At 38.4% G+C, this 22,711-nt stretch overlaps 1 protein-coding gene across 2 annotated transcripts in view; it reads left to right on the top strand.

The window, feature by feature from the left end:
- The window catches only part of Galphas (G protein alpha s subunit), a 29,761-nt gene that overhangs the window by 1,197 nt on the left and 5,853 nt on the right, over positions 1 to 22,711 (top strand). Inside the window, exons 2-5 of one of the 2 annotated variants that reach the window (XM_018551366.1) lie at positions 3,514 to 3,586; positions 5,230 to 5,284; positions 6,674 to 6,793; positions 15,052 to 15,149. In XM_018551366.1, coding sequence (XP_018406868.1) covers positions 3,514 to 3,586; positions 5,230 to 5,284; positions 6,674 to 6,793; positions 15,052 to 15,149 — 346 coding nt within the window. The remainder of the gene's footprint in view (positions 1 to 3,513; positions 3,587 to 5,229; positions 5,285 to 6,673; positions 6,794 to 15,051; positions 15,150 to 22,711) is intronic. The other variant, XM_018551367.1, reaches the window with a different exon arrangement.

The following is a 22,711-nucleotide window of genomic DNA, read 5'->3' on the forward strand; positions in this document are numbered from 1 at the left end:
TATATATATATATATATATATAAGCGCGCGCGCTTAGATGCGAAATTGCGAAGACGAGCGCAATCGATATTCCTCGGGCCGAATCCAACGACGCTTTTCAACTCCTTTTGGTAACCGCACGCGTATTTAAGTTTCAAGTCCCGGCGCGCGTCACAATCAACAAGCAAGGTCGATCGTGCATCGGGCTCGTGTTTACGTTTCGCCCGAGCCTGCACGATCCGTATTTATATTATACGTTTTTGCATCCGAAAAAATGATCCTCGCTCGTCGCCGTTACGTTTATAGGGCCCGAATTCCGGGACTACGGGAGTATCTCACACGAGATATTGTAGGCGAGGAGAGAGGTTAATCTCGCGTGGGATGCGCGCGCCATGTTTTTTTTTAATTAAAGCGAACCGCGCGAGGACGCGACGAGGTAAAAATTGTGCAGCAGATGAGGGCCGCGTTAAATCCGCTGCGTTAGTTACAGGGGCCCATATCCCCCGCGCGCGGTGCTCCGCTCCAAAGATAATCCGCTCGTTGGTCCTCTTCGGAGCGGCGCGGGCGCGGGCGTTCGCAGGCTCGTGAATCGAGGCGCGTTTAAATATCGGACGGACGGGGCCGACCCAACGGGCGATTGTCGATTTTCAACAAAGAGAACCTCCGCGCGAAACCGGGGGTGAGAGCAGCCCGACCGGTCGGCCGCTATCACGATGTTCAACGGCGCGTAATTCAATTTTATCGATTATCGTACGAGCTGCAAGCACCCACGAATATCCCCAGCGGCTAGCCTCGTGTTTGTCGCCTCTTTTCGTCGCTTTCGATTCTCGTCTCCTTCACCTTTCTCTCTTCCTTCTCTCCCTCTCCCTCTCTTTCGTATTCTCCTGTCTCGTTGTAACAAAAAATTCAGCTTTTGTGCTTATTACATTACTTCGTTTATTCATTGTGCTCTTCAGTATAATAGGATAAATCTCTCTTTTTTTTTTTTTTCTTTAATGATTTTTAGACACCTTTAAACGAGTTTTCATATTTTTTCAAGTATCATACGTTCCATAAAATGCAGCGCTTAATCCTATAGTCGATACAAATATTTGCTGCCCGCACAAAAGTTTATTTCCTGTTATTTTGAAACAGTATATTTTTTACGTTCCACTTTTTCTTGCTGTAGATTTCGTTCTGTCCCGCGCGTCTTTTTCGTTAAACTTTTTCCCAAACAATAAACTGACCCAATAAAGTTATCCTTTTTTTTTCCCCTGTTTCTGTGATGTCCAGCAATAACCGATTTTATAATTTTTATTTTTTAACCGTTATTGCGATTCTTTGTGGTAAACGATACTTATTTTGTAATTCTAAAGTCTATTAATAGTTTTAGATTGCTTTTAAAACGTAGTTTTTTTGTCAGATCTCTCGCTCTCTCTCTCTCTCTCTTTCCTATTTCACGTATTCTCCCTCCTTCCACACCGAAAATACCGTACGTGCGAAAAACATTGATTATACACCTATTAGCTAGCACGACGTTTAACCCAGCAGCGCTCCGTCTACATTCGCCTTCGTATTATCCGGCGTTTATGTAGGTCGTCGTTCTAATTCGATGCGAATACGTCGTCATCGTCGTTATCCTCGCCGTCGGCGCGGCGACGACGCGGGAGACGCACGCGGAGCAACAGCTGTCGCTGTATTGTTCCACCTCGCGTGTCATCATTACGACCGCGCGAAACCCGTGGCCGATTGGATCTCCTGTAACTTGTGCGATCGTCGCGTTCGCGACTTCGATCACGGGAATCTTCGAAAAAAATTTAGAGCCAGAATTAAACACATAATACAAATCACACGCGCGTGTTCATCGTAACATCAACATACGATACATCACATATACACAAGTCACGTATTAATCATAACACATATTAATCATGCTTGACGTACGAAAAATTACACGTCCACTAGTAGGTATATATGAGAAATACACATAGCGATATACTATAGCTTGTGTTTCTTGTGACATTTGGAAACTTTATTTCGTGATTCACTTGATGAGCGAAGGGGTAACCACACCCCTGTGAAGCTAGCCCTTCATTATTTAAGAAAATAATTTTTCTTGAGAGAGAGCCCCTCCATTTTTTAAATCGCGTTTTTACGGCTTTAATGGCCAGAACTATTTTTTAAACCTATCAGGAACTCTGGAACTATTGGAAATCTATTCGGAACTCTCAAGAAAAATTATTTTTTTAAATAATGGGGGGGGGTTAGCTTTACAGGGGTGGTAACCACTGGCTGAAATATTTGTCCCACAGATTACATGATTTTATACAATTTCATTTCATTACGAGAGTAATTCGCTTCACTACATATGAAGTCACTTGGTAAAATAAGCAATTTTATGTAATAACAATTAAAACCTTAAATATTAAAACATTATCAAGATAACAACTCTCACGATTAATAATCAATGTATAAACCTATGTAATCAAAAATTATACATCGGTATAAAGGCAAATAGAGTCACAATGTTAGTTATAATTTAACAAAAACACTTATTTAATCTTTCTAATTCGTGATCCATATACGATTAAGAGCCAATTCCGGACGTTTCGGCAATAGTTTTTTTCCCATCTTCAGCGGTGGATGTTATAAATTCATATTCAATTTTATCTAATATTACACAATGTTTTTTCGCGGTTGCACATGTAATTATCGGATTGTACACAGGAATTTTCATATGAATCTTATGATTTCGGGGACTTTGTCTGCCCCACGATTACATTAAGTGATTACATCCTCAATAATACCTAAAGCTTTTGTCACCTGCAGGGATTACGTCAATTAATGCTACTGATTGTGAGAATTACAAGCTTTCCCCGATTAAACGTCCACAAACTTGTCGTGCAATTCACTTTATTTACGAGTCTCTAAGAGACAACGAGAATTTCAGAGTTTAGCATTTCGAGAATATTTAACATTTGTAAAGTGACGCTGAATGGTTAGGTATGTAAAATAAACAGAATATTATACAGATAGGAGTATTATTAAGAATACAGGAAGTGTAATGTTATAAGATACTTGTGAATTACGTTAAAAGGCAGAAAATTAAAAGATTTCATATTTCGCTGATGTTTGAAAGGATCAAAAGAGCGCTTAATTAACACCATTGCGATCTAGGTCACTATATCTCGCGCACCGTCCCGGTTCGTTTTAGGGAACGCCGAACTTTAATTCGGACTGGATTCCGCTCGCAACGCATGAAAATTGCACGTGAATGCGCATATTCTATAGTCGTTCATTCGCGATGTATCGTTAAATCCACGATACCTTTTATCGCGGCCGATCGATACTACGTACGTAACACACCATATCTCACGGCGCGGCTGATGAAATCTCAATTCTGTGAGATATTTTTTTTACGTGCGTTATTACACATCTCGCGGCAAGTCCCGCGCGATGCGTCAGCCGAGTCATCATTCTATACGATCACAAGCGTTGCAGAGCGGCAACACGCCAGATAGATTAACGCGTCGTCAAATTTTCGTCCTGTTTCAGGAGCGGGTGAGTCCGGCAAAAGCACGATCGTCAAACAGATGAGGATACTACACGTCAATGGTTTCAGCGAAGCGTAAGTTCCGTCGTTACTTTTTCTATTAAATTTTACGCGACGATCGCGGCTCTACGTCCGATTTTACACTTTGAACCAATCCGACAAGCGTATGTCGTTAACCCGTTAAAGGAGGAGGGCCGTGTAATCTCTCCTTTGTTCCCGCGAGGCTTTTCATCGCGAGGCTCGCATTACAATAAAATGTCAGCGAAATGCGATCTTACTCGCTGGTACTCGCACGCAAGCCGTTTACGAAACGCGAGGCCAACCGTATGCGCGGTTCATTGAATTTTGCCGGAGCATCTCTTTTATCACTGTACACCGAAAACCCAAAGCTGCTAGCATGTTGACGCTATTTTTGCAATCCTTTTATTCGCGCAGGCAGCGCGTTCGTCGTTTTTCTCGGGATATTCTTTCTTCGACTTAAGGCCGAATCTCGAGAATCGACCGCGAGAAGTTGAATCGCAAATTTCTAGCTTAATTCTTTAGCGCCTTCTGCGTGATGATTCATCTTATAACCGGTTTAGACCGCTGCTTGCAGTATTAGCTGTATCTGTTATATCAACACGTGGCTGATACGGATCCATTATTACTGTTTCCTTTATTATTTTTCAAATATGCGACGCTGCATTATCGCATTATATTTATTAGCGCTACCATCGCTCTTTTCTCATCTGTCATCTGATTATTTTTCGAAATTCTTCGAAATGCATTTTCAAGAATTATCTTGTTTAACATATATTATGTATCAACGCTTTTCTCGTTTCCATAAAATGAAAGAGAAGCGTTTAATTTTTTTTTTTTATTTAGCAACGTTCTGGACGATTTTTCAGATTCTTATTCTTTCACTTGGAATTGGATATGATTATCTGTTTTCTCATTCTTGTACACGTCCGCATTTATTCCATTTTTCTGGTAATTTGCAATAGTTATCTCGTGCGGTTATACGTCTCTCGTGTATTCTATTTTTCTTGGTTTCCTTGATCTTCCGCTAATCCGTCGTAAATCTTTTGTCTTCAAGAGGAGCCTCGTTACAATTCGATAATTCGTGCACGATATAAAAGAGAATACGTGTATTCTCTCGCACAGATGTTGCGGCAGTACATATTTTTTCCAATTTTTACGCTCGCATGCGTAAGTTCTATTCGTTTTAAACGATGATAACTGTGAAGCAAAAGAACGTCTTTCGTTTCTATATTTTACTTTTTTGTAACTTCTTTCTCAATCCTCTACCCAAACTTTTTTATTTTGCGATGAGTTTTTAATTTGAATGCCTCAAACAAAGAGGGATTCTCTTCAGCCGGAATCTTTGAAAAACAGACAGTTGTCCAGAAATACGCATTATTGATCGGCCATGAGTTCTCCAGCGAGTTCTTTTAAATAACGCGTGGTAGTTGGCCGCGCTAAAATTATCGAATTGGTCTGAAAATACCGATAAAAGAACACGGTCTATGCTATCGTTTCATTCAGCTCGTGACTCGATCATTATTGCTGGTCGACCTACTCTTACACGCTACTATGTCTGTTATGTGTATAGCTATAATGCGCATTGTTAGTCGTAATACTGTTAGTCATATTTATTAGTTACGCGGTCAACAAGAAATTGGTGTCGGATTTCTAACAAAACCAACATCTGGATCTAACGCGCATCTTCATGTTCACAGGGAAAAGCGGCAGAAAATTGAAGATATTAAGAAGAATATTAGGGACGCCATTTTAGTAAGTATTACATCACCTTACATCTTTATTCTTTTGCGTAAAAAAATTTACCTACTACACGAGAATCAAAATCAATTTATAAGAAGAGAGATTGTGTAATTTGATAAGAGAGTTTAGTTGGAAAAATAATAGAGTATTATGAGAACTGTTCTCTCTTCTACTTGGGACTCTGTTTTTTTTTTAGCGATGATCTCATCGATGGTCAAATTTTCGTCAGTGTTGCATCACGGATTTCGTGTTTGCTTCCAAACCGAGTTTTAGTGGACAAATTATTGCGCGCTCGAAATAACACTCGACATAACCGTTACGTGACACGCTAATTTGCGATATCAAATCTAACTGCAAGAGCATTTTGTCACCGATTTGTCATTTAAACTCGTGTTCAACTGCGCGCGCGATTCTGTTCTGCTCCCCCTCTTCCCCCTCTCCCCCTCCGCGTCCTCAAACAAAATGCAATCACTTCCGTACACTGCGTTGACACAAACGGCGCTGCCCTCGACAATCTTTTGCATACGTAATTTTTACGAAGTAATTAACAACGTAATAACAATTACAGCAAACTAATGAGTTTACAGTACAAAATAAAAGTGGTTCTAGCGAGAATATTACAAATATGATTTTTTAATGAAGTATTTAGATCGCAACATGCCCATCAAGATTAATCAACAATATAATTCTTATTACACAGTTAATACGATTTTTACATCATTAATAACGCGTATGGATACACATACATGTATATAGATAGACACAAGAGAATAATATAGATGATTGATGAATAAAACGCCGACATAAATAATATTTTATTTTTACAGCAGATTATATTTAATAACTACACATATGAGAACGTATAAGTTCTAACGTAAACGTATAAATTCTAACAAAATTATTTTTACTTTCATATCTATTGTCGATGAATTTTCTAAAATTATCTAAAAGTAATGGAGATTTTACGCGGCCTGACGATATTATTGTTTGAGCGGTTTGTAAGCAATTTACCGATGTCCATCGCTTGCACTCGTATAAAGTTAATGCAAGTGATGTGTCGAACTGTTGATTGGACCGCGTGGAATCTCGAAACGAAAGCCGTCCAGGAGACGTTTGAACGGGACTGTGCTTCGAGACAGACGTGTATGACGGTCACTGTCTCTAACCGCGCCTGGAAGTGCTTTTCATTTAGTGACACAAGCATCATTCCAACTTTCTTTACATTTAGTAGGTATAATAATAAAGATAGGACGACACTTGTGTAGACTTGTGTCACTTTTTTTTTATTACCTGCATCCTGCACTCTTAACACTACACCGAGAAAATTTTTGAACAAGATACGCATTTCCTACGTGTGCGATGACAGATAAAAAGAGAGACATTGCCTTTTTTTTTTTGCAGACGATAGCCAGTGCGATGAGTACGTTAACGCCGCCCGTTACATTAGGAGACATGTCAAATCAGAGCAGAATGGAGTATGTCCTGGAAGTCTCGTCTTCCCCAGACTTCGATTATCCTCCGGTGAGTCAGCCATGACCTATTTGCGTTGTAAATGCATTACATTGTATTTCTCCGTCCGCGAAGGTAATGTAAATACATAAGAGGGAATCCCCGGACCGCGCGGACATGGTTGCGACGCGTTATTTTGTTTGCAGATGACATGGCTACATCCCATTACGTGCTAATTTGGTCGAGATGGCAAAGGGAATGCGATTAAATTGACTGCATACTTTTCCCATCGCAAATTTCACTCGCGTAACGTTTAATGAGATGCTTTGTACACTTGTTTGGTATCTTATTCGTGTTATCTCAACGCATTCCGCGTTACAATTTTGATTTGACTGCAATTGTATTGTGTATATTGATAATCCCCGAGCAACTACATATCGTTCCTATAATATAGTTTATACATTCTTTTATGGATTAATTTTTGTGAAATTACAATTTTATTACAAACTGATTACCTCGAAGTATTGCCCAGTATTTACATGCTTCTCAATTTCTTAATTCTCGTCACATACAAGGATCTGCAAACTGCAGCACATTACAAAGCTTCGTAGCGCAATTAACATGTCCTTCTAACGACAGTTGCGGTCTTCCTCTTATATAAGTTAGGCCAATGGTCTGTGTTACATCTCTCTTATATGCTTGTGGTGATGCGTAACCCCTACAATTTTAATACCGGTTTCAAATGGCGGATTTTTCGATAGATATCTCTGTGGGCACGCGCGGATACTCTCGGGAGATTGCCAGCCCTTTCCGAGAAGGAACACGAGCGTAAATATGTATTTTGGTTCCTACCAGAATCGAAGCCGGGTCCTCTGACATGATAGACCAGTATGCGCTGTATGCCATGCCACGCTCGCGCTCCAATTACGTATCAATTATTTATTATTTAATTTTAATTAGTATATGGAATTGATAATTTAAAATGATACGACTCCTTTTATCTCCTTATGTGGAGCATAGGACGTCTATAGGCCTCTTCCTCTTTTGTCCGAGGCCTATATTCGTTTCTCGAATCAGATTGTTTTTCGGATTTGTGGGTGATTGATCCACAGAATCCTACCTCAGTCAGATATTAGAGACAAATATCTATAACTGATATGTATACTGATGTATAGGACCTACAGTTTAACGCCGAATCCGAACGGCGCTGATTGATCATAGATCTTTTGATCACCAGGTGGAGCCATTTTTTGGCTCATTAAACGCGAAAAATCGCGTTTGGGCGCACGTGGGATTGAACTCGGGTCTACATATCGCGAGTCAATCGCACCGAGCGGTGAGCCACTCGACGCCACAATTTAAAATGACTTTTATACAATTTTATGCGCAAGATGAAATAATAAGTTGTTTAACAATTATTCGTTTGTATTATACATAACACAGATTGTTTCGTCGCATAACGTTCGCGTTACGAACGACTGTCCTAGTATAATATACATATATTTGGTGCAACTCACGACATCGTTTAGCGCACGCATCGAGCTATGTGTAAACGGTAATACATGTGGTGTAATGACCGACAACGTTGAAAATTTACTTAACGATCATCGCGATGAGATTTCTTCGCACTTCTCTCGTAAAACCGCCGCAACGGATGCACATCTGCGGATTAACGCAACGAGGCACTCAGACACTCGTACATATGGACTCTTCACGTGAGAACCACTGCGTGGCACGATCAGTGTTTACAATGTTTACGCAGCCACCGCACATGTTAATGCGCTGTATAGTGTCCCGTACTACGCGCTGCGCCATTTCTCATATACATATGTAATGTATACGCACGCACGATAATCACTCTCGATTATGTGTCGCTCGCAAATTCATGCGATCATCATACTCGTACGTAACAGAAATTTACATTGATATACGAGTTTTCTATTCCTGTAAGAAATTTCACTGCCAAATCTCAATAGGGGATAATCTTGCTAGTCTGGTAATGCTGATATATAGTATATAGAGGAGAGTAATCTAAATCGGACCTATTTGCAGTTTTTGTTCTCTATAAGGCATAAAGTCCAATAATAAAACTAATTTTGTTTCGTTTGAAAGATCATTTAATTTCCTTCATTTTTGCTTCAGACTATTTTGACGTATCTCTTACCTGTGTCGAACTATAACGGAAAATGTAAAAATGCATTTTCCGGTCCGATTTAAAACTATTGGTTCCAAATCGGACCTCCCCTATTTCTATGGACTTTTAGATAGAATTTTAAAATATTTTAATTATATTTTTGTTAGTATTGAGTAAAAACGAGCAATTTAAGATTCAAAGATAATTAAATACAGTTTATATTATTGGAATTAAAATCAATAAAAAGTTGAGTCTGATGACACATGATATTTTATTGATTTAGTGTTCCTTAGGTCGATCATCAGTACTACAGGTGCTCGGTCGATCATCAGTACTACAACCAAGTTGTGGTACGAAATACTACCATTTTTTGTATAAAAATTTTAATTTATTAAAAGTCGGTTATCAAGTTCACAAAGGTTTATTTGAACGTAAAATTTCCTGCTCTTTTCATTTCTGGAAAAAAAACAGGGATTTCTATTTAAAATAACAATTGCTTGGTGGGTAATTAATATTAACGTAGAGTTAAGTCAACCAAAGTCACTACTTTCTTTCTCTCTATAGTAACTGAGCAACTTCTATTTAAAACATTTTTCCGCATCTTTTATATTTTGTGACATATTTCAGTGTATCATTTAAAATGACTCACCCTGTATATTAAATAACATGTCAAGAAAATTTCTATTACTGAATAAAATAGATATTTGACGCAACCAAGTTAATTAATCATCGATCGATTTACGACATTTATATACGTATAGTTATATAGCCCCCGTGTTTAAGGACGTTCTTTTAAGGGTTTCGATTTCGCGTGCGAGAAAAAAGAAGCACGAGTACGAGTTGAAAACGCGCGCGACACGGCTCTTGAAATAAAATACGGCGATTATTTCGAAATAATTCGCGACAGTGCAGCGTGGCGTTTTGCGTCATTCAGCGTAATTCAGCGCGAGTCGTGGTGTGTACGCGATGTGCATCACTTTGCCAGCGCGCGGACGCTACAGAAGTACTCCATTATATTTGTTGCACGTGGCTGCATTGCCTATACATTTGCCAACGCGATTCGGGCTTCCGAACCAGTGTTATGCTAACGTGTGATTCGCGCATTATTTATGGATTATATACAGACATTAGGTTTGTATTGCTATAGCAAGACACATTATGTTCTATCGTTCGACAGTTTTCGGTATTTATTTTCAGATCATCGCGAGGTAATGAACTGAAGGATAAGAAAAAATGATGGCAGTTTAAGGCCTGTAATGAAAAACGTAGGAAATCGGTCAATCTTTATAAATTCGGCCGTACTGAATTCGAATATGAAGTTTAAAATGCATTTTTATGAAGCTCCTTGAACTTTAGAGAATTTTAAGTTTTGCAGCGCAAAATATTTCCCGATGAACAAATACCTATAGTTAGTAAGTAAACAAGAAATCTCTTTTTCCATTATAATGACCTCAAACTGTAACTCTTTTTTGCAATGCAAAAGTGGTCAATGTTACGCAACGTACAGTAACACGAAGAAGGATGAGTGTATCCGTATCTACGTGTGTGGGCACGCGTGCGTTTCTGCTTTTTCACCCATCAGCACTTTATCCAACATATCTCCTCCACTGCGTGGAGGTGAATTGAGTATCTCTTAAGGCCATAGAAAAACTTTAGACGTAAGACTTAAGCAGTAAGCCAATCACGATAGAGATCGTAAAACCATAACGCAAAAGTGAATTTAACATGTTGATTTCCCTAGCATTATGGATTTTCGAGCTGAGTTCGGATTGATTAATTGCAAAGCAGAAAAATTGCATTTTCATAAAGCTTCCCCAAACTTTGGAGAATTTCAAATTTCATATTCGAGTTTACACATCGAAATTCAGGCTTATATAGATTTATATAAATAGACTGCCGACTTCACCTCCATATTTGAAGCAACGCTGAGCAGCGTCGTATTTGTTCATTCACTCTCACATGCATAATCACACGGATAACAACGTTAGTGTTTTCACATAAATTCACACGATACTCAAGACAGGATGCATACACATATGTGAACAGAAACAAGGACAACTCGGAATCATAGGTTCATCTCTTTCTATCACATTGAGTCAGCAATCTAGATATAAGTCTGTGTCCAAATCTGTATAGAGTTGACCGATTTCATCATAGGTAAATTTTGGTTCCAAATTGCCACCATTTTTTCAATTTAAATTTCGAATATTTTTTAAAGCGCGAAGTGTAGCGTTTAACTTATCAATTCGACATATGCGCAGAGAAAATGGAACGAGCATCAATACGACTGCATCATGCATATTAGACAAGTTTTTCATGACAAACTACTTTATTGCATTAATTATAAAAGAATAAATAAATATTGTATTTGGCATGTCACCGGCATTTTTGTCATGGTTGAAAAACATCGAACAATATACTCCGGTTATACTTGTCACGAATTCTGCCGGCGCTTTCATCGATTCGTGCTTAATTTGTTACTGTCATTCGGTGGCTCTCCATATATGCGAGTGGGAAGAAGCGGGGGTGTTCCGCGGAGATTTATTTTAAGAAAATCCTAGGCTTAATTTCGGCACAGTCTCAAAACACATTGGCATCGTTGTATGAATTTTAAAAAATCATATGGATTTAAAGGAAAAATTTTTTTTACAAACAATTGACTGATAAATTGTTGCAAATAATATAAATGCAAAAGTCAAGTTAAACATTGAAATTCGGACATGGAGAATGCCGAAATATTCTCTCGAAAATGTCAAGTAATTCCAACTTTTAAATAATTCCACTTGGATATTTTATGCGGGAGAGGTAAACGAGTGAATACAGTACAATATGTATAATAAATGAATAAATATTATTTCAAAGGCCGGCGTAGTATGTAATAGTAAGTAAAACATTCAGAGAGAGAGGGAGGGAGGAAGGGATGGATGGAAGATGCTGTGATAATAAATATTAAATTAAATATATTATATTATTTAAACATAAATATTATATTGAAAAAAAGAACTTTGTAGGATTTACGTTGAATCGGTAAGGATCTCTACTGTAAGCCCTCGAGGCTTTTATCCGCATGCGAATTTTACAACGCATGTGTACGTGCGGTCCCTGTATTTTTAGCCGAGTTACACGCTTTGCGGCAGTGTTTAGGGGTTTAGCGAGAGAGGATGACGCGTTTGGACGAAATTATTAGTACGTGCATAATCGCGGTAATAGGCGGAGACGTACGGCACCAACACGGTGATCCTTTCTCGCGCGTGGCGAACGACGACGCGACGGATCGACGATGCGTCCGTCCATCGATCGTGGAAGCGTGGAAATAGCATCGACAGGAGAATTTATTAATATAACCGTCGTCGTTATTGTGCCAAGCACGCCGGCCATACCCAGCCGGTCGCGACTGTTGCATGATTTGCAGCTTGCGCTGCTTCGTGACAACGTACTTCGGGATGGGCTTCCGACTGCCATGTGAGAACGTGTCCTGTTCTGCAGGTTCGCGCCGCGACACTTAAGGCGATGAAAGGGCACATGCCAATGGTTACTATTGTCAACTACGCTTGTCAATTATACCGCCGCGTCGCGCCGATTACATTTTCGATACAATAATTGAGTACCTATTGTTTGAATACTCAAACGTCGCTGTATTATCATTGGACAAATGTCATTATTAGACGTCAGCGGTATATTTAATAGTTTACATTATAAAAAAATAATTCTCCAATATTAAATGATATCTTATTTCGAATTGAAATTTACTTAATTCCTTAATACTCGTTAATTGCCGTTAAAAGTTATTTGAATCAATGATTATAGAAATAATTGCGGGGTAAATTTTGGTTGTGTGAAAGAAAGAGTTTTAAACACGCAATAATATAGAGTCTGTAGATTATAGTACTAGTATAAACTAAATTTCTATTTTTGCAATTCATGCACACACTGGTTCTATTCTTCTTGTATGTTTCGCCAGGAATATATCATCGCACGAGAGAGAGAGAAAGAGTGCAACTCCATGAATGCTCAAATAATTAATAATACTTTACGTTGTTTCGACGTTGATTTATGCACGCGGACCGGCATACTTGCATCACAATTACTCGACAACTTTTAATATTCGCACCGTTTACAAGAGCGTGTCATTGATCACGAGAAACTCTCAACTTAAAAATATTGCAGTTATGGATATAATGTTTACCAGATAACATTATTGTATTTTAAAATAAAATGAAAAATAAAGGACTCTTTATATAAAATAATAATCTAACAAAGAAAGGACAATAAGAGTCAGATAGTAAATAAAATAAAATAAAGCGGTTAAAACATTTAAATAACTTTAACTGTGTATATACATAGAAATAATTGAAATACAATAAATAAATTAGAAGTACTTAACCGCTTATGATGTTATAAAAATGATAAAAACGCAAATTTGTAAAAAAAACTTTGTATAGTTTCATCAGTCACAGTAGCTGCACAATAGAATTTTAATATTCAGTCTTTAAATATAATAAGTATCCGCTATCATGGCTCTTTTTTTCAATTTTTTAAATTTTACTTTATGTCTTACTTTTGTTTGTTCTCATTATACACTCTGTTAACTGACGAATCGATTTTGTGTAAATAATTTTTCGTTTGATACATTGGTCTAATATAAGATCTTTCCATCTTTTATTATCAATGTTATTCAATAATAAAGAAAATCGAGGAGTTGGTGATCTTTTTATGATTTGACTGTATGTATGGAAGGAGAGATTCAATGAATTTTCTTTTCTTTTTGGACGTCTGAAGATGACTCAATCCTTGGAGTCGAAACTAGTTGCGTTTTTTTACAAATTTGCGTTTTTATCATTTTTATAACATCATAAGCGGCTAAGTACTTCTAATTTATTTATTGTATTTCAATTATTTCTGTGTATATACACAGTTAAAGTTACTTAAATGTTTTAACCGCTTTATTTTATTTTATTTACTATCTGACTCTTATTGTCCTTTCTTTGTTAGATTATTATTATTGTATTTTATTTTATTTCAATTATTTAATTATTTTTAACATATATCCGAAATTATAATGTTTGACATTTCATTACGAACATAAGTTCGAACGAAAAACGAACAAGAAGTTTAGTTTTCTTTAAGAAGAAGAACTCTATTCTCTACCCCATCGTTTCCTCAATTTTCGAGACTTTCAATGTATGTTATGTCACGGGAACCAAAGCGCCAACCTTCCGCAAAACCACCCACGCAAATGAGGAAACCGAGTTTCCCGAATAACATCTGAATTATTAATGCGCTTGACATCCTCCATCAGTAACGCAAAGCATAACCTTGTGTGGTCGCCATTATTTACGTAACATTCAAGTCGCGATTTTAACTAGTATTGTACTACTAAACGTATAGTCTATAATGCGACTGTGGAATGCGCCTAGTAGAAGATGCATATGAATTTTGAATATACAGCTATGTAATAGTGCCTCGAGAAACGTATCAGTTCCTTAATTGTTTAAAGAATAAAGAATTCTAGTGAGTTTTTAATTTTTAATAATTATATAGGCAATCAGAGGAACATGAATAAGAATGTATGTTACAACTCTTCCAACTGTATTTCCAATTTGCAAATTTTTTCACGTAAAATTGAGAAAAATCTTGATGGCTTTTACAGTCGAGATAACGACATTGTTTTTCGAAATATTTTTTTCAATGCATCACAACGTTAAAATTGAATCTTTGCGGTTGATTGAAACAACGCTTGTTACACATTTCTCGCATATAGATTCAACTACATTCTTCAACAAGTCGCGGACTTTGCGGGCACGTTTTTCCGCAGCGAGTTAACCACTAATTAAACATTAAACGTTACAGCAGTCCGGCGATCCTGTGCAATAAAGACGGCGATAAATGCACTATAAATATACCTACGTGAATAGATCGTATTACTCATGTCATTCAATTCGCCGACGGAGTCTTTACGCCGCAATCGAGAATCGTTCGTGGGTTGCTTTACCTACCTATATCTATATCTTTGAAAAATTTTGAAAGATTTACATTTTCATCTTTTCGATTTAAAGCTACGATACCTATATCTATATTATGTGTTATACACATTGCTCTTTCCTCTCGATCCCTATAGAAACAATGGAATGAGTAGATTTCTTTCTCGAAAAGATTTGCAAAAGCGAGTCATTGATCGATTGATGTGTTCTTTCAGGAATTCTACGAAATCGTCGAAACACTTTGGAAAGATCGGGGCGTTCAGCAAAGCTTCGAGAGGAGTAACGAATATCAACTTATCGATTGCGCCAAATAGTAAGTCATTCTTTTTCTATACAAACTTGCGTTCGTCGACTCGATCGCCGATTGTTGAATCTGCCTATACGTGAAGAGTACGAGATGCGGTTATTGTAATCTGCTACGGGGGTGATATCACGTGTACGATAAGAAATCGAGTAAGATAACGTTTACACGTCGATAACACCATTATACATTGCGGATTTGTCGTCGTTAGGCGCGTAAGGTCTTTTTTTAGAACAAATCTCGTTTAACAAAGCGCAGCTTGATCATTTTTTCCATTCTATCGTTCAATAATATATCTACTTGACAAATACAACTTTGTTTAAAAAAAATTTTTTCCATTTTTTACATGCGTGGACAAATTTATTATAATTGCTAAATTACTAGAGAAAATAAAAAAGTCATTGTGTGTGTGTGTGTGTGTGTGTACACACACACACACACACACACACGGTATACGCGCGTGTATTTATAGACTTGTGACACCGATTTAATGCCAATGGAAACAATGCCTTAACAAGGTAATCACTTTAATAGAGGCCACCCGTTTATCCAGAGACTCTCTCGACAAATTGACCCAACCTCGAGCTTTTTTGTGCGCTAATTCAATGATACGAGCGTTGACTTAGTTACATAAAGCGGCGTCGTCGCGTAATTCGATGAATTTACGATAGCGATTGTATCTGACTAACGAGGATTAAGCAGCCGATCGCATGCGATTTCAAACGCAAGGGATATTGCACTAGATTTTTTAACATATACACTCACACATACAAAGGAAAAGACGTAAATCTTCCCAATGTAAACTACGACTTTAATCAATAATCAACATGTGACTGTTTTTCACCTGTCAAGTTGTCAAAGATTTTAATTTGACAGTTTTTGTATATCAGTATCCTCTTCTGTGGAATCGTGTAGTACTCTTTGTTTACCAGAAACGGAATAAATCGGAATAATTATTATATTTTTTAATGCTGCCTTGCAGTACGTAAATATCGCAAGATGAGAGAAAACGTATGTAATATTTCCGTCAACCGAATTCTCTATTTGAACAGTTAGTGGTATATCACTAAATGAGTGATGAGAAAGCACGACGAATCTTTATTTTTCATTTTTTCTCTCTTACCTTCATCAATGTTTCGTATCACTCATAATCGCATTATCGTGGATTTCTTGCATTTTCTCTTTTTTTTTCTCCATTAGTGCGGCGACTCGGCGGTGCAGCGCTCTCTCCCTCCCTCTCTCTCTCCCTCTCTCTCTCTCTCATTCTCATGTGCAGCGCAGGAATCGTTGACAGTAAAAATAGCGCGATGTATTTTTAGGCATCGCGCTCCGGTGAGATATAGTGTTCCCTACATATTCGTAGATGACGGAGACACAAGATGTCTATAATCTTGTAGTATCTATAAGCCGCATGTAGTGGTCCGCGTATTTCTATACGACTGCACCTAGTATATGTATTAAAAATACGCTCGTCTATTCGCGAACGTACAGTATATACGAATACATGCAATTTTATTAATTTAAATGTGAATTTTATCACATCTAAAAATCTTTTTCGTGACTCATTTTAGACACGTCGCAATAGGAATAGCTGGTAAATTTTTCATGAATCTTTACTCGAAAAGATATCCGAGAAAGAAATAGCGAGCGCGCGTTTACAAACATAGTAAAAGTGACCTAGTAAAAGTATGTAACCTTCTTACGTGCACTAAATATGGCACAACGATATGATACTCCTTCACGAAAATATCATCACAAATCTGAGTCAATGTGTGGAGAATAAATATTTGTCCGTCACATGATTACCGTGTACAACGAAGGATTATTAATTGTTGATTTAATGGGAATCATTTTCGGATCGAATGATCTTCAGTGTCAATGCGAGATATATAAAAAGCCGAGGATAACTGCGTAATCGTTATGTCGAAAAAAGGAGAAAAAACAATTCCGTGTATGCGTGCGTGCGTGTGTGTGTCCTTGTTAACATATTTTAACTGTGCGCGCGTCTCGACTCGATGATAGAAGTAAGCGACGTTTCAATTACGTGATAACACACCTCGACGCGTCTTAAAAAGGGAAACACGCGCCGCTATATTTAGGCACTAGTCTATAATGTCTATATCGCGAGCTCGTAAATGTTTGGATAGACAGCCGTTCTCGTGCGCTTCTCTTTTTCATCGACGATACGTTGATCGACGACAATGAAAAAGGGATTCTTTTCTTTTTTCTTATCTCACATAAGTATCCTCAAAGTGGTTAAAAGCGATGGAACCAGGGGGAGTATTAACGTGCGCGCGAGAAATACAAATAAACTTGAATTATATTTGATTTATATAGAAAAGGAAGAGATGAGGAAAGATGAAACTTATAATATTGTATTCAACAGAGTATTTGTCGTAATCATAACATGATCATATTCCATTTTGGTCTCGTCCTTATAATAGATATCTATATATGATTAAGCCGTTTACGACTTACCGTGTAATGCACTTATGAGATGATGATAGCAAACGAGAATTCCATCGAATGAAAAATTTAACGACACACGCGATTATAGAACTTTTTCATTCCTTTTGACAATGCGTGTCAACTTTTCTACAATCATCCAATGGATTTTTCTGATTTAATCAACACTAGTAGTGCCAGCATTTCTTATCCATTAAAGGCAGTCTAAGCGAATAAATTATATTATAAAAATAAAAGTGATAAAAAGTTAAATATTTCATCAGTAAAAAGAACGTAATTATTGTAAAAATAAAAAAAAAGGAATCTTATCATATTTATATAAGAAATACAATATTCTAAAAAATAGAAACTGTTAATAATTACCGCTCGCGATACTTGCGGTATTATTGGAAAAAATTTGACAAAAAGAGGAGAGGAAGAAAAATCAGCATTTTTTTTTAGGCAAGGCAAGTGTCAAAAGCCAAGTATTGTTGGACTTGTTTGTAAGAGAAGAACATGCCAGCCCAAGTACGGAAGACAAAGAAAATGTTTAATGTTGAAAGTCGCCGTACGCTGACGACATCAGGGTGATCCGCGCGCGCGCGCGCGCGTGGCTGAAACTGCCAGGTCCATTAAATATTTGCAATTCGAACGAATGATTGCGCGCGAGCATCAAAGCTGCAATTTGTAACAGCAGCGAGGAGAGTGGGATTATCGGAATCTCTCGCACACGATATCGAATAGAATCGCTCGTGACTCTAAAACGATTAAAATGTAATCGGATCGCTTCTTTAATCTTATCCCTCTTAAGGGGATGCTGGAGTTACCGACGGAACATTCATTTCGTATTTTTCCAACCATTTCGTTGTACAGAATAAAAAATTCTTCTTCATAATAAAAAAGAGAAAACATAAATAGTTTTGGGAAAAAGTATAAATCTGTATAAAAATTTAAAACAAAAATTGTACCACGTATAGATTTATTCTTCACATATATATATAAATGAATTCAAGATAGAAGTATATCCAAACAAGAAGTACCTTACCGTATTTGAATAATTTATAAGAATCACGAAACCTTCAAATTATGATTTTAAAACTTACAAGAGAAATGACAGGAAAAGTATGATTTGAGTGTACATAACCTTGCATTCATGCGATATACAGAATACAGCAGAGCAAGAAATGTACATGCGCTTTACTTAATGGTTTACTTAATGTACATAATGTTTTGTGTAATGCTTTCTTAATGTACGTAATATTTTATTTAGAGTTAAAAATCCGTTTTATCGACGTCGATCAAGTTTGACCGTCGCTCCAGCATCCCCTTAAACCCCAGGAGTTACGAAGAGAGCGAGCCTTCTTGAGTTCGCCACGACGCGACGCGCGGTGTGGCGCGGCCCTGATTTTCTCCGTTACGCGATTTGAGAAATTTTTCGTCCAATCTTGAATTCCTCCACATGGCCTAGTCTGCCGTGACTCGGGAGATTCGTTGCAACATTATTGATTCGCGTCGGGGGTACACTATACACCTTACATCGTACGAAAGGTACGATGGATTCGTGGCGGCGCGGTTTGATGCATAAGCTGCCGCATACTGATTATACGTCGACCCTACATCTACATGTCGAGTAGATATAGTTCTAGGAGTTAAACCGTTACCCACTTTCCGACCACCAACCCTACATACGGGGTGCCTCGGGTGTGTCATCGCATAATACATACATGCATATGTTAGCGAGATAGGAGGATCGCGTAGAAGATTGGTGGTCAATGCCGTTTGAGACTATTTAATTGAACTTGGTTAAAAGAAATTGGATAAAATATGTATTATTCTAGAAAATTTACAATTTATCTTGAAAATCTATTTCAACCCTTCATATCGAAGAAATTGAGAATGGAAATGGTGTTAAGGTGAGAATGACGGCCAATCTCGTTAAAGGAAACTATCCTCGGAATTGACTGTCTATATGAAGCTGGATTAACACCTCGTGTATAATATTCTATCGTGCTCAATAACGTGGCTGGAGAGCTTAGCGCACCGAAGGGGCTTCACTAGCTGTCGACATCAAACGCGGCGTGGCGTGTGGCACGTTCGACTCGCATCGTGCCATCCGAGTTCAGTCGATATACGTTATTATCGCGCACGATCCGGTTTTCATCGTTTTCCTCACTTTGTCGTCGCGAATTAATTCTTCGCGAGCGGACGTCGAACGTTGAACCTTTAACTATGGAAACGGTTAAAAAAATTCGACGCGGCATTTTGTCAATCGCATACGAAGCTCCGTACTGGCTCTCTCTTGTAGCGATAAAGAGTTTGATAGAGAATAATTAAATGAACGCAGAAATGTAAAAACTCTTGCCAAGAGACTATTACAGGCTCTTTTACGCTATATACAATACAACGCTTTAATAAAAAAAGATACGGTGAGTCTCCTGTATGTATGACAGTTTACAGCTACTTTGTATGTCGCTATTTTTTTTTTTTTTTTTTTTTTAAGAAAAAGATCTTACGTTCTATTTTCTAAAGAAATTGTGGGATGAGAAAGAGCAGCATGTTATCGATAATTGAGCAGCATTGCTAAAAAGGTAAATTGCATTGCTTTATTTAACTGCGTTTCGAAATGCACGCAAATTTCGGGCACGACCTGCAATTTCGTACAGCAATACTTGACTACGTTTATTATTTCTCGTTGACATTATAGATACGCATTTCGACTTGGTCCAAATTGTCGTCAGAAACAACGTTGTAACATTTGTTCACTTCAAGGTCTCAGCGGAGGGTTAACATGAGCACGAAAACAAGAAAATCGTTTTGCAGCAGCAGCAGCCCGCCAGTGTAGGTCACGACCTCCTTCCTCTTTCAATTCTCTGCAGGTCGATAGCCTCATTTCTGGCGGAGCGCGCCAATTCCATGACCTACCTTCTCGCGCGAGCTTATACGACCTGCGACCGTATAGACACGCAGATCCGCGCGGATCATTTTTTTTTCCTTTTATATCACGAGCATTATGGAAACTTAGTGTACCTCTCTCTCTGTCTCTCCCTCCCCCCTCTCTCTCTCTCTCTCTCTCTCTCTCTCTCTCTTTCGTTTGTAACCATAGTATTCCTTTTACAATTAAGACAAATTGCGCGATTTCCCTTTTGGCTATAATGAGTGCTTCTTATTTCCACGGGGACCTTCGAAAAGTACGTTATGACATAATACCTATACTTCGAGTAACGTCAAGTTATGTAACATTGATGTATCTGTGTTTAATTTATTAAGAAGAGTATAGAAAGAGAGATATATATATATATATATATATATAAATTTGTGTGAATCAATATAATAATACAAATTAAACAAAAAACATGTAATATAATAAGAAAGTATATATTTATAATCGAATCACACGTATGAAAAGTTTATTCAAAAGTCTTCCTGTGAAAAAAGTTGAAATTTTCTGCGTTGGTTTAAATATAATACCAAACTAATTATACAGAGAAAAGACAGCATTACACTAATAGCTATTCTTTAGAAGCAAATTATAGTTTTGCAGTTGCCTTAACATTTAGTGTGTCGTCGATATACTTATTGTCATACGATATTATCATCTCTGTTGAGTGCATTCAACGGCCAAGTGTTTTTTTTTCATTTATCTACTGCACACTTCTTGATGAAAAAACCAACATCCACATTTGACTTGGTAGTGTATGTATTATGATATTCTTCTCTTACACAAAATTATTTCATATCTTTAAATTTTATATTTACCACATCATTATTTAATCTGTATTTTATCAATGATCCTCTTGATTTTTTTTTTTCATTGAGAAAATCATTATTGGTATTTAATTATTTTTTGTATCTTACAAATACGTAACAACGTGGGAAAGTACCAAGCTATTAACAAATGCCTATGGTTACTGCTATACTCTAATACGCGAACACCTTCAATTATCTCCTAAAAGAGGAGGGGTTTTATAACATCTTCTGCGATAAATAGCACACGCAGGGTTAAATCCTTGCGTACGATTGGTGGCGAACAGAGAACGAGCGGTGGCAGTGACCCATGACCCGGATCGCGGAAAGTGGGTGCCAGAGGGGCGTGTATGCACACCCGGCGAGGCCGAGGGGTTGGGGTTAGGGTAGGACATCGTCGAGGATCGATTTTCCCTCTCGGTGGGCTTCCTCCGCCCTCGGCGCGCAGGAAGGGTAGCTGGATCGCGTGAAGGGAGAGAGAGTCCCAGCACAGAGAAAGAACGTGCATATACGCGCTCGTATACCTGAACGCGCACGAGAGAAAGAGAGTGTACGCTCTCCGAAAGGGTGATAGAGGGTGGAGAAAGGAAGGGTGAGCGCGGGCGAGCGCGAGGAACAAACACAGGATGCGAAATAACGAGAAAGAGAGGGCGGAAGGGAGGGAGATTCCCTTGGGCGCTCCCGATACTCTCTGCCCTTCTTCAGCATCCGCTTCCGTTCTTCGTCGCGATATGCGGCGCTATCGTCGACGCGCTTCCTGCAGGATCCTGCGGCATCCCCTATACGTGTCTGAGACTCTATACCGAGCAGCCAGGAGCACGGCACTCCTCTCGCTCTGGTGGAGCAGTGCCGAGGAGAAAGAGAGAGAGAGAGAGAGAGAGGGAGGGAGACAGGATCGGCTCAAGCCCGGCCGACCCAGGAACGCAGCTCGATCGAAAGAGGAAAGTTGACACGGTGTCGGAGGGCTCCGACCGCGGACCGCCTCTGAAAACGTTATTGGCCCGTAATTCCGTCTAAACCCTAAACCTAAACGGTTATAAAAGCGAGGCCCACCATGCAGTACCGCGATTCTGTACCTCTCGTGTTCCAATGTCATCACTGTCTCTGCCTCCTCCCCCCCCCCCTTACCCCTCCTCGCTTTTTCCTTTTTCTTTTCTTATGTCGAGAGAATTGCGTTACGCGCTTTCCTCTGTAATGTATTATAATAGACATACGAGAATTTTAGCAACGGCGAGAACGCGTCGAGATACTATCGATAACACGGTACACTCAATCGTAATCCAGACAGGAAATCGATGCAAATGAGATAATACGGGTTTATTATTATCCCGCGTGGTTCTATTTCAGCGAGTCCGAGATACATACATGCATAATGCGATGCAGTT

The sequence above is a fragment of the Cyphomyrmex costatus genome, unplaced genomic scaffold, assembly GCF_001594065.2.
Source record: "Cyphomyrmex costatus isolate MS0001 unplaced genomic scaffold, Ccosl1.0 scaffold14, whole genome shotgun sequence".
NCBI lineage: Eukaryota > Metazoa > Arthropoda > Insecta > Hymenoptera > Formicidae > Cyphomyrmex > Cyphomyrmex costatus.